Source organism: Galeopterus variegatus, unplaced genomic scaffold, assembly GCF_000696425.1.
Source record: "Galeopterus variegatus unplaced genomic scaffold, G_variegatus-3.0.2 Scaffold1554, whole genome shotgun sequence".
Lineage (NCBI taxonomy): Eukaryota > Metazoa > Chordata > Mammalia > Dermoptera > Cynocephalidae > Galeopterus > Galeopterus variegatus.
The window spans coordinates 13,360-27,055 of record NW_007727665.1 but is presented as its reverse complement, the minus strand read 5'-3'; the positions used below and the strand labels follow the sequence as shown (position 1 = coordinate 27,055).

Genomic DNA, 13,696 nt, shown 5'->3' with positions numbered 1-13,696 from the left:
CATTTCCTTTTTCTTCCCCTTCTGGAATACCCATGATTCAGATATTTGAGCACTTAAGGTTATCTGTAGTCTCTCTTAGATTTTCTTCAATTTTTTTGATTCTTTTTTCTGGTTTGCCTGTGTTAATTCAAACAGCCTGTCTTCAAGGTCAGAAATTCTCTCTTCTGCTTGTTCAAGTCTGTTGGATAAACTCTCTGTTGTGTTTTTTATTTCATTGAATGAATCCTTCAGCTCCACAAGCTCAGCTACATTCTTTTTCAAGGCATTGATTTCTTTGTACATTTCTTCTTTCAGATCCATTATATTTTTTCTCATTTCATTGTGTTGTCTAACTGAATTTTCTTGTATCTCATTTAGTTTCCTTAGAATTGTTACTCTAAATTCCTTGTCTGTCATTTCAAAGACTTCCTGTTCTATAGGATGTAGTGCTTGAGAGTTATTATTTTCCTTTGGTGGTGATGTACTTTCTTATTTTTCTTATTTCTGGTGTCTTTCCTTTGGTGTTTTGTCATTGTGTCCAGGGGTATCACAGTCCACTCGTTTCACCGTGATGTCTGTCTTGGATCCTGAAGGGACTGCTGCTTCTGGTCAGTAGGAACTAGCCTTGGCTGGGGTTCCCACTGTACCTGCCTGTTCTCGGACAGCTGTCTCAGGGTGCACAGTCCCCGAGGCTCTTAAGTCTCTCCCGGCAGAGGGGACTGGCCTGGGCCGGAAGTCCCACCCTGCCTGCCTTCTCTGGGACAGCTGGCTTGGGGTGTGGGGGCCCCCAAGCCTCTTAAATGTCTCCTGGCGGTGGGGACTGGCCTGGGCCGGAATTCCCACCCTACCTGCCTTCTCCTGCCTGGCAGGCTTGGGGCATGTGGGACGAGAAGCTCTAAAGTCTCTCTATGCAGAGGGGAGCAAACTGAATTAGGGTCCCGTGGCACGTGGTTGCTGCCTGTTCTGGTGGAGATCTTGGGTCTTCTGTCATTGCTCCTTAACAGTTGCAAATTGGGCATTCTGTGCGAGAGGGCTACACCAGAACTGTCTACTTCACCATCTTGACTGGAACTTTTTTTTCACAGTTTTAAATAAAAATGTATGATTTTGCAGAAACTCTTTACACATTTTGAACTGATACTCTCACAGTCATCTCAAATGTCATTATCAACTTCATTTAAAAATACTTTTCTCTTGGGCCAGCCCGGTGGCGCACTGGAGAGTGCGCCGCTTGGGAGCGTGGCGGCGCTCCCGCCGAGGGTTCGAATCCCATGTGGAGACCGGTTCCCGCTCACTGGCTGAGCACGGTGCAGGCCCAACACTGAGGGTTGCGATCCCGTTACCGGTCAGTAAAAAAGACAAAAAGGAAAAAAAAATACTTTTCTCTTTACCATTTTTTTGATGAGAGGAAAGCTGATGATGTTGTTGGATCCAAGCGGCATTTTCCAAACCCCTATGTATTTCTGAATGCATCCAAGACCAATATAAAAGAGATGCATCTGGGAAAATACTTCATTTAATATCAATGTTAAGTGAAATCCAGTTCTTAACAGCAATGTTAAGTGAAATCCAGATACATACATTGTGCACGTATCTTTTTTCATTACTATCTTTTCAACATTTTTGTGTCTTTTGTGTTTGTGTTCAGTCTTTGACTGTACATCAAAGACTGCTAGCATCACACAAACAGAAGCCAGCTGCCAGTACGTGCCTTAAGATGGAAGAATGCATCATCAACACATGAGATAGTATTGCCAAAAAATCTAACCTGAACTTGAATAAGTCCCCATATCCATATTTTCTACAAACTGTTTCTGGTTCGTATTAGCCTGTTCTTTTGCCAAGAATGTGGTTTTATCTCCAACCTGAGTGTTAATTTAACATAGTTCACATTCCTCCATTCATTGTTTCCTCTGTTAGCTTCCATTTCTAGAGTTTCTTTCTGACTGAGTTGTTTCTTTTGCATTTTATTGGCGATTCTTGTTTCAGATTCCTACTTGAGGATCTAGAATGAACAATGAACTTTGTTGCTTTAGATAGCCATCCTTGATTGCCTCTCTATAAAACTGGGTTGTGATGATGGAGTGACACACGGAGCCAGTAAGGGATGTGGGTAGCTGATGACTTTAGACTCTTAGTAGAGTCCTCAGTCATCTGGGGCATGTCCCACTTATCTTACTCAGACAGCCTCTGTTCACCTCTTCATTTCAGAGTGTTACCTCAGGGAGCCGTACCCAGAGCGTCAACCTAGAGGCAGGTGCCATAGTCAGCTGTGTTATGTCCTTTCCCCCCTCGGGTGCCTGAGGTTCTCAGCTTCAGTTCTGATTTTCTCTCCAGCTCCAGGACTCACACCATGAGCCTTCCCCTGGCAGAACTTCCACTTTAAATTGACAAAAATCCTTATGACTTTAGCCTGAGGATAGATGTCGCCACCACCAGTCCTATGGTGGTCACTGGTCCAGTGGTTCTGGAAAGAGTCCTATAACTACCATGAGCCTTCCCCTGGCAGAACTTCCACTTTAAATCGACAAAAATCCTTATGACTTTAGCCTGAGGATAGGTGTCGCCACCACCAGTCCTATGGTGGTCACTGGTCCAGTGGTTCTGGAAAGAGTCCTATAACTAATTGTCCAGATGATCATCCCAGGGCACATGCTTCTTCTTTGCACCTGGTGGCTCTGAACTTGGAATTTCTTAGAGGCTTTTTGTAGAAAGCTTTACCCATGCAGTTGTTTTCTCATTTGTCTTTTGGGCTATGGATTCCACCGCTCAGATGTCTCCCCCAATCCTGTCCCCTAGTCTTTCTGTCTTTCAGTTTGTCATCTTTATCCATTTCCCCCACGACAATTTTTCAAAGGTAATAAATTTTTAAAAATAAAATAAAAACTCTGAGCTTGTGACCAGATATTAACTTCTAATACAGTCCATACTCAGGCCTAGGGGAAAGAACGTAAAACGACCATGGGAACGCATGAAGTTGCCAGGTGCACAGATCGAAGAGAGTGCCATAACCTCACCCACAGCAACGACTTTCCTCATTTCTCTAAGTTGACAAAGACCCTCTTTTCTTCTCCATCCTAGAACTGCTGACCATAGGGATTTCCTCCGTGCAGCGTCCACGCGGGAGCTACCTCTTGAACACTCTGCGATCGCTCTTCTTTGCTTCCTCCCCAGCCGAGCGGAAACACTTCATTGTTCTAGTGCACCTGGCAGATCCTGACCCCAACTGGCTTGATCAAATGATCACCAACATCTCAGCCCTCTTTAAACCATATATCCAGGCCAGACAGCTAGTAGTGATCAATACTCCTCTTAAAAGCTACCTTCCCTTGAAGGACTTTAAGAAAAACTTTAACGACACCCCTGCCTATGTAGCTTTCCGCTCGAAGCAGAACATGGATTACGCCTTCCTCATGAACTTTGCTACCAACCGTTCTGACTATTTCCTGATGATTGAAGATGACGTGAAATGTGCCTCTGGATTTCTCACCCAAATTGCTACTATCCTGTCTGCGTGGGAAAGGAAACCTTGGGTGACTCTGGAGTTCTCTCAGCTGGGCTTCATTGGAAAACTCTTGCATACTGGAGACCTCCCCTGCTTGGTTCGCTTCCTTCTCCTCTTCCACCAAGAAATGCCCTGTGACCACCTTCTCTCCCATTTTCGTGACCTTCGCATGCAGCAAAAACCAATCCGATTCTTCCCCTCCCTCTTCCAGCACATGGGCAATTACTCCTCCTTTGAGGGCAAATTCAACAGCCTCAAAGATACACAGTTTGAGGAAACTGACATGGTCTCTCCCAGCAACCCTGCTGCCACTATTTACACTAGCCTGAATGTTACCAACGCCTCTGGTCTCATGAATGCCTATAGCTTGGATAAGAATTTCTTTTATATCAAGGAGGCTAAGGCTGGCAGCCATCTGACCGTGTTTTTGGACATAGCTGCTACAGTCTTCCGAGTTCAAGTGCTGACTGGCTCTGAACTAAAAGAGGAGAATCGGTTGAAAGAGGGGCAAGTAGAATTGGGCTATGATTCTACTAATAGGGTCAGTGACTGTGATGACTATATTCTGCTGGGGCTACTAGTAAATGGCAACCTGAATAAGCAGGTATTATCTGAAGAGACTGGGAAGAAGGTGAAATGTGTGAGATTGCTTGTAACAGCCACTCAACCCTCTGGATTAATAGTCAGGCATATCAACCTCTGGGTTAAGTAAAGTTTAAGGATTACATGAAGAAGCCATTGGGAGTTCTGGGAGTGGTCAGCTTGGAGGTAGAGTCTACAGAAGTAACAAAACATTAAAGTCTTGAAATTGGTCGGGGACGTCTCTTTGCTGGGTCTTCTCAGGATTTTTAACACAGAAGACATAGCATGTTGAAAGGCAGAGTAAAGGTAACATCTTCTTGGTCCCAGAGAGTTACAGGTGGGAGGGAAGGGCTTATTAAGATCTCCTCTGGTTTTCTATCCAAAAGGGTCTACCAGCCAAAATTCTTTCTTTGGCTCAAGAACACCAGACTTGTAAAACAAGAACATGTGATTAAGACTAACCGATGCTCATATCACAGGACTCTAACACTCGCTGGCCAGTTGGCTCAGTTGGTTAGAGTGCCACTTCATCACACCAGGGTCAAGGGTTCAGATCTCCATACGGGCCAGCTGCCAAAAAACAAAACAAACAAACAAATAAAACTCTTGCTCTGCATGAGAGAAGACAAAGAATTCTTCCACCAGCTGAGAAATGGATTCATTAATGGCTGAACTTCCTATGGGACACAAAAAAGTAGATTAACCAGGAACGTGACTATTTTCTCGGTGGTCTTGTTTTTCCATTATTAGGTATCACTCATTTAACAAAGATTTGCTGAGTACTTTTCATGGTTGGCAGAGTCCTCTTTCACACAATCACCCAACATTCCAGGGTATTCCTTTTTAAATAGTGTCAAAATTATTAAAAATAATTTGCTGTGATTTCTGGTAGCTCCTGTCTCCAACACAGTCTTATCTATAGGACTGTAGGTAACTTAGATATTATTGACAGAAAAAAAACTGGATATTTTACTAACACCTTTCTCTTAATTTGGCTGTGAAATCTTTATTCCCAGAAAAATCTGAGCCTTGAGTCCTGAGCTCGATTAATGTGCAGTGTCTGAGAAGGGCTTTTCACTTGCTTAAGAACTATAATCCACGAAGGCAGGGAGAGAAGCAAAGGAAAGGAGCACTTTAATAGGAATGCTTGGGAGGAACTCACACCGAAAGCCCAAAGAGTGTCCAAATGGGTTGAAATCAAAGGGTTACAAAGAGCTGGAGAATTTGGAAACAGGACATTTGGAGAATGAAAACAAGAAAGGAAGTAAGACGCTTGGGGGCATCAGATGCAGGGTAATGGGGCCGTGAACATGTGCTGATCCAATCTCCTGCCGTGGCTGGCATGGTTGACTGGTGGCCCCACTGCTCCCCTCTGGATCTTCCACAGTCTTGGTGCCAACGCCACGATTCCCAGAGACTGTGACTAACCTCAGCAGGGTGCTATGCCAGACCCATTCTGGCAAGATGGGGGACACCTCTGACAGGTGAATTTAGTTTGAGGACTTTCCGCCAGCTTGTTCAACCTTTCTTGGAACCACATGACAGTCCTAGACTCTCCCTCACCAATCCTTCCTTCTCTGTCACCTTCTGCAGTTGTCGGGCATTCACCGCTGTCTGAAGGGTCTCCCCTTCAGTAATAAATCTCTTGGATGTCTAACCCTGTTTTTGTACCAGATTCATGACAAGGAGTCATCACTGTGTCAGGAGCAATTTTCCCTGATCAGCACGAGGAGGTAGAGTCACTTTTACTCCATGAGAACATCTGGAGCCCAGGCGATCCCCTGGGTACCTGCCGGGACTCACTTGCCCCACTGTAACTGTGAATGGACGTCTGCAGCTTCCTCAGTACAAGCTAAGTCATGACTGACAAGAATTCAGACCCCTTAGCAGTATAGGTTTGGGTCACACCACCAGGGAAGCCACCAAGAGCCACCAAGGTGACAGCTGAGAGTGAGGGGCATTTAGAGCAGGTGGTAGGTAGAGGAGAGTGGAGATAAATATAAGTCGTGGCCCCAACGCCAGCACAGCCGTGAGGACTACAGCTGCCTCTTCATGGTTTTCCCTCAGGAGGAGAGTCACTGGGGACCACAGACGAGCTGCTCCCCAACCCGTTTGGAGAAGTAGACTGTGTGGTGTGAGGGGTGGGCTGTGGCAGCCACGACGACGTGCCGCTCAGATCTCCTGCGACTGGCAGCGTAACTCACTGACAGACCCAGCTGCTGCCCCTCAGAGTCCACCTCTACGTTCATGCCAAAGATACCCACTGAGACTGAGCTGTGGCCAAAAGTCTGGCTGTCTGAACAGGGGCCTGGAAGGACCATTAGGGTCACTGAGGCAGGCCTTTCTAACAAAATCAGGACTCTTCCAATGGGCAGCTTTGGCTTGAGGATTCCACTCTGTCTGAACCGTTCTTAAAACTGCACTAATGTATAAGATGCTTTCTACCTAATCCTCCCTCCTTCCCCTTCTCCTTTCACAGATGTCAAACCTGCACTGCAGTCTCGATGTCCATTCCACTCCCTCCCTTAATAAATCTCTTGCACACCTAACCCCGTGTTGGCATTGGCTTCTCAGCGGACACAAGCTAATCCTCAGTGCAAACTAGAAATAGGCACTCCTTCCCAAGGCGGAGGGCACCCAGTTGGAGAAGCCCAAACCACGGCTTTTAGTGGTGTATTTTAGTTCATTAACACTCCCACACAGCCACACAGATATGGAGGCCCTGAGCTATAGATGTGCAGCTCATAGGTGGGGTACATTTATCACACAAAGCTGGACCATTTCAGTCAATCCATTTTAAACAGAAAAAGAAATAGGCCCCAGTTATTTAAAAAGAGGGTTAGTAGTTACGCAAGCCTCCATCAGCTGGCTTGGGTACTAGTCACGGATCCCCACTAGACATTACATGCCATTTAGGGAGCTGGAGCAGATTCAGAGAAACTCGGATAACTCTTGGCCTCCCAGGTCAGGAGTTTGTTCCAGTGAGATAAGCTAACTGTGACCAGATCACTAACGGGCCTAGAATCTCTGTGGCAGCACAGTCAGCATGACTTCCACATCTTTCTGGAGTGTGTGCAATAGTCTGTAGATATCTATCCAGCTATCCGGTCGAATTTCTTCAAGAAGAAGGTTGATACTGACTGCAGAGAGCCCAATGCTCATTCAAAATATCTGAGCTGAATAAAAACAAAAAATGAAATTCTGCCATTCACAGCAACATGGATGTGTTTAGAGAAAATCATGTTAATTGAAATAAGCCAGGAGCAGAAAGAGAAATACCACGTGTCCTCACTCATAAGTGGGATGAAAGAAAGGAAAGAAGGGAGGGAGGGAGGGAGGAAGGGAGTGAGGAAAGAAAAGAAAGAAACAACAACCATAACAATACGTTGAACTTTCAGAAGGAGAGAACAGAACTGTGGTTACTAGAGGTGGAAAAGAGGGAAGCGTTGGGGGTTAGGGAGATATTGGCTAATGGACACAATCAATTATTCTGTGTTACAGTAATGAATATAATTACTCTGATTTGATCATCAAATGTACACAAATTCCAATAGTCAACTCTGTACCCCACAAATATGTATAATAAATTATGTTTCAATTAAAAACAATAATAAAGGGACAAACAAACAAAAAAATATGTCTGGGCTAAGACTAAAATCAATGCAAGGCTTAAGGAGCTCCTCAGAGCTTCTCCCAACCCTTTCTGATCTTTTCTTACACCCGATGTAGAAGACAGGTTGAAGAGGAAACCCCAACCCATACTGCTGCAAAGTGTGCATGGTCTATTCTCAGAGATTCCATGGGATCCTACATTCTAGATTGCCAGCTGCAGAATTCTGTGAATAAGAGAACTTTGTAAAAAGACATATGGGGAGTTCTTAACCTGGAGGTAATCTGATGTTAAATGAAAAAGAGTGTGTGAAGCATGTGTATGTGTGGTTTTTTTCATGTGGGTATCTGTATGGGTGCACATGGGTGTGTATGGAGCGGACAGGTGGGCGGGTGTTTGAACAGGTAAGTGTGTAAGGGGGAGGATTGTGTTGTATGTGTGAATGGATGTATATGTAGGTGTGTGGAGTTGGTGTGGGGAAGGCCTATGTGCATGTGGGCATGTGGGAGTGGATATACCTGCAGGGGTGTGTGAATTGGTGTATGTATTGGTGGGGAGGGGATTGTGGGTGTTTGTGTAAGTACGTGTGGGGGGATGGTGAGTGGCTCGATGTGTTTCATGCATTTTTCTGAGATGGTCCAAAGAGGTCTATGGCTCAAACATGATTAAGAGCATTCTCTGGATATGACCCTTTCCCTCTGAAGAACATTTGGATTTATAAGTCCAGAAAGTATGCCCCCAAAATCATTCTGAGCATAGCAGATGCCTAGTGAACTGCGTATCACCCAGTTATTTCTCACAGACATAATCAGACACCTTAGGGGAAAGAGGGCGTCTATTATCTCACCTTTATTCCTTTTCTAGGCCTTGCTTGCATCAGAAGGTCACAAAGGAGAAGGAGGTAAGTTGGTGAGCTCCATCTTCAGATGGAAGATCAGGTTCTAGTGGCAAAAGAGGACCTACAAGCTGGCCCTGAGTCTGCCCCTAAAGGCTTCCTGAGGCTCCTCATCTGCCAGTCAGGTCCTGGTCTGGCTGACCCCTGAGGTGTCTTATTCACCCCAGGTTGGCCCAGCCATATCATTGGTTCCTGCCTTAACCCCCACACCCCAGCTTCATTGATTCCCTGACCTACACAGAAGGCTGCCCTGGGCTGGGCCAACCAAGAGTCCATATATGTGGTCAGCAGTGTCCAAAGCTTGACAAGGCATCTGTCAGCTCTGCCAGGCTCTCCAGTTCAATAAACCAGTCTAGCCCTGATGGCACAGTCCCTGAAAGCTGCTCCTGAAATTGCATCTAGAAAACCGGCGTGACTCCTTCTATCACAGAGACAAGACAGAGTGGGGCGGGCCAGCTGTCTTGAGGTGGAGCTTCATGAAGGACAGTAAGGAGGCCTACCGTGTTCCTCCTGGGCTGCTCACCGCGTGGTTGAATGTCTGGGATGGTGCATCCTTTCAAATCCCTGTTCAGAGGATCAAGAAAAACTGCACCTTTTCAGCATGCCCACCAAAGGCACAGGTGGTCGTAAAGTCTGGTCAGAGCTGCATCACGGAGGACAGAGGTTGGGTTATAAACCATGAAGTTTCTCCTGAAGCATCAACAGAAGTAGTCAGAGGAGGCCTGGTTACGTCTGAGAATGCAGGGACGTATACTCCGTCCTCTTCTTTGTCAACTGGCCTCTGAGGGCCACTTCCTTTTCTGCTGAGCATCTTCTTTCCCACTTCACCCAGATTCTGATTTGGGGAAATAAAATTTAGCCACCAGGGCTTCCTTAATCCCATTGATTGTAATTCCTTGAGCATCGTGGGTGCATGAAAAAAAATACTTATTTGTTGTCATGGGTGCCTGGTCCAAGAAGGCCAATCAGGGCCAGGACGTATGTCAGCAGGGTGGTGACCAAGCCCAGCCAGAAGTGGAGGAAGCCAAGGGGTGACAAAGTGCTGCCAAAGAGGGGGCTGACAGACAAAACAGATAAGCCACATCTGCTTCAGGTTCAAGGGTATTCTGGTCAGCAGCTGGAAAGTGAAGCCAGAAAGCCAGAATTGGGGTGAGGTGGGAAGGAAAAAGCTAAGAGGGCAAGAAGATTTTGCAAAATACTGTGTAATGGCTGTGTAGGGTATTGGAGGATTTACCTGCTTTCAAGGATTGGAATCCTCCAAAACATGCTTTCTGACCAAAAAGGAATAAAATTAGAACTCAATAACAATTATATATCAAGAAATCTCCAAACATTTGGAAATTAAACAACACATTATCAAGTAGCTCCTGTGTCAAAAAGAAATCACAAAGAAAATTAGAAAGTATTTTGAACTGAGTAATAATGAACACACAATATATTTAAATTTGGGGGCTGCAATTAAAGCGAAAGCCATCCTTAGAATAAAATATATAGATTGTCAACAGCAATATTAGGAGAATGCAAATTAGAAACACATACACCTATGAGTAGGGTTAAAATTTAAAACACACACACACACACACGCACACCCCTGACAATACTAAGCACCAATGAAAAGCAACTGGAACTCCCATACATTGCTAGTGCAAGTTCAAAATGGTACATCCACCTTAGAAACAAGTTTAACAGTCTCTTATAAATACACTTACCATGTGACCCAGCAAATACTCCTAAATATTTATCTGAAAGAAATGAACATGTATGTTCACATAAAAACCTGAACAGGAATGTTTTTAACATCTTTATTTGTAATTGCCAAACCCTGGAAACAACTCAAATAGACATTGAATTGTGAACAGATAAAGCAGCTGTGGTCCCTTCATACAATGGAATACTAATCAGCATTAAAAAGCAAGGAGCTACAAATATACGCAAACCATGGCTAAATCTCAAATATAGGGTTCTGACTAGAAAGAGTCAGACTCAGAAGGCTGCATACGATATTGTTCCATTGACATGACATTCCAAAAAAGCAAAACTACAGAGATAGAGAACAGGTTAGATGTTGCCAGAGGCTGGAGGTGAGGGAAAGGATTGAACACAGAGGGGCGTAAGGAGATTTGGGGAGCTGATAGGCCTCTTCTAAATCTTGATTTGGGTGGTGGTTATGCAAATGTTTGTCAGATCTCACAGAACTCTACACTAAAAAAGGTGGTTTTACTATATAAGCTGTATTCTAATTTATTTATTTATTTATTTTAATTTTTTTTTTTTTAAGATGACCAGTAAGGGGATCTTTTTTTTTTTTTTTTTGTTAAATTTTTTTTTTCTGCAAATGTTTGTCAGATCTCACAGAACTCTACACTAAAAAAGGTGGTTTTACTATGTAAGCTGTATTCTAATTTATTTATTTATTTATTTTAATTTTTTTTTTTTTAAGATTACCAGTAAGGGGATCTTTTTTTTTTTTTCGTTAAATTTTTATTTTGTCAATATACAATGTATATGATTATTTCAGGGTTTCCAGGAACCGCAAAGCTTGGGGAATTGACTTGAAACGATCACAGAGAAATTTTTTAGGTGGATAGAACTGTTCTATATCTTGATCATGGTAGTGAGGGTGGTTACATAACTGTATACATCGGTCAAAACTCAATGAACCGTACCGTTAAAATGGTTTGTAAATTAAATTTCAATAAAGCTGCTTTCAAATCTAAAAAAAGAATTGACTAGAAGTTATTCTCATCAGGATAGCAGGGTTTAGGCACATGGGTAAAAACTATACCCAAGAAATTGGGACATAAATGTATGATTTATAATAGAGATGACACTGCAGATGAGTGGGGAAAGTACACTTAGTTTGATAAATAGTGCAAGGGTGCATGGTCATCCATGTGAGACAAATAAGACTGGAACCCTAAAGCACATTCTACGTAGAAATCCATCCTACATAACTGCAAGAAGAATGCGCAGGGCACCATCATCCTGACCCCACAGAAGGAAGGAAAGAAAAGACAGTGTGACACTATTTGTAACAGTAAAGACAGTCAAATAGATCAATAAAACTAAAAAGAGGCCTGGCCAGTTAGCTCACTTAGTTAGAGCGTGGTTCTGATAACATCAAGGTCAGGGGTTCGGATCCCCATACCGGTCAGCCAAAGAAACAAAATTAAACTAAACTAAAAAGAGTAAAACATTCTAAACTTAAACAGTTAATTGATTTTGACAAGGTGCCAAGGCAACTCAAAGAGTAAGGGAAAGTCTTTTCCACAAATGCTGCTGGAACAACTGGGTATAGCTCCAAAAAAAAAAAATGAACCTCAACCCCAAACTCATTCCATATGTTAATATTACTTTGAGATGAGTTATAGACCTAAAGGTAAAAACAAGACTATAAAGCTTCTAGAAGATACCATAAGAGAATATCTTTGCAAACTTGTAGTATACGTTTCCTAAATAGCACCCCAAAATCACTGATCATAAAAGAAAAAAATAATAAGTTGAACATCATCAAAAGTATATATAACTTTTTAGTGCAAAAAACTTGTTCTTTATTAAGGGAGAGCAGTAAGATGGCCCACTAGAGGGATCTGGTGCTAATCTTCCACATGCAAAAAGAGACAAAAACAACAAATAAACAAATATATTTTGACCAGAAGGACCAAAGAAATATGCGGCAGAGCACAAGGAGAGTGATAAAATCCTTGTAAGGCACGGAAGGTGGGAACAGCACCACAGAGAGCAGAGCAAAGCCTCCAGCCTCTGCCCCACCACCGCGACTAGTTCAGAGTCGGGTGGAAAGAAGGCAAGCTGGAAAAGCCCAGATGTTTCCACCGCCACCACAAACGCCAGCAATCCCTGCCACAAGAGTCCCCCAGTCCTTTCAGGACCCAAACGCAGTGGGAGAGCAGCTGGGAGTTTGTGCAGCTGCACGGTATCACAGTGGAAGCCCAAGAAGAGAAACACCCCCTCCCACCTTAAGCAGCAATGGCACAGCACCATCTTGAAATTGAAGCCACGTCTAGAGTGTGCCCTGCCCAGGACTCCAGTGAAATTGACTCCCTTATCACCATACTGGCCTGCAGCAAAAACAAACATACAAATACAAACCAAAAAACTTCAGGCTGGCCGGTTAGCTCAGTTGGTTAGAGTGCAGCCTTATAACACCTAGGTCACCCTAGGTCACTGGTTCGTATCCTCCTACCACCCAGCCACCCAAAAGAAAGAAAGAAAAGAAACTGACTCCCTTTATCCGGAGGCCCCCACCTACATTCTAACACATTCACATGGGCGCCAGGAGGACCACAGCCCCAGCTGCCTGGAGCCTAGGCCAGACAAAAAGACTGAGATGCCAGGGCCTGAACCCAGGAGGCACCCTCTCCAACCATCCACACTCCTCCACTCCAGGTGAGCAAGCTGACCAGACAGACCAGCTGAACAGGGAAGCTGCCAATAAGCAGCAATTCCCCACATTCATGTGCACCAGCCCTGCACAACCCAAGGACCCACTGAACCCAAAGGTGCCCATGCCAGCCAACAGCCAGTCGGCTAGCCTCTCTTCCACAACAGCCTCTACAGAGACATTGGGGCCTACTGCTTCCTTGCAGGCTTTCTATAGCTGCACCAGCTGATCTAGTGGCCCCATACAGCACTGGCAGGACCTGTTGCACCAGTATACACCTGCTCCCAGACCAAGAACAGATGAAGCAGGAGCTTTGACTATACAGGGCAGGACTCTACAGAGCTGCTGGGCTTGGCTGCACCCTTGCAGGTTCATCTGTGGCACAGAGCTGCTGGGCTTGGCTGCACCCTTGCAGGTTCATCTGTGGCACAGAGCTGCTGGGCTTGGCTGCACCCTTGCAGGTTCATCTGTGGCACCTGTGTACATCTACTCCCTGGCAGTGAATAGACAGTGAATAGCAGGTAGCAGCTTTTCCTCCTCACAGCATGCCTCTAGAGAGCCAATAGGTCCTGTGGCATCCATGCAGGCTGCTCCAGGATAACAGCTGCTCCAGAGGCCCCCTACAGAGCTGCCAGGACCTGCTGCACCAGTGTACACCTCCTCACTGACCAACAGTTGGGCTTTAACCGTCCAAAGCAGGCCTCTACAGAACTGCTAGGTCTA

The 13,696-nt window shown here is 44.7% G+C and overlaps 1 protein-coding gene across 1 annotated transcript in view; it reads left to right on the top strand.

Moving 5' to 3' along the window:
• LOC103594422 (alpha-1,3-mannosyl-glycoprotein 4-beta-N-acetylglucosaminyltransferase C-like) overlaps positions 1-4,088 on the top strand; it is a gene marked incomplete at its 3' end in the record, with an annotated part of 27,916 nt that extends 23,828 nt beyond the window's left edge. The window contains exon 2 of the mRNA XM_008577639.1: positions 3,061-4,088. Coding sequence (XP_008575861.1) covers positions 3,061-4,088 — 1,028 coding nt within the window. The remainder of the gene's footprint in view (positions 1-3,060) is intronic.
• Positions 4,089-13,696: the final 9,608 nt, after the last annotated feature.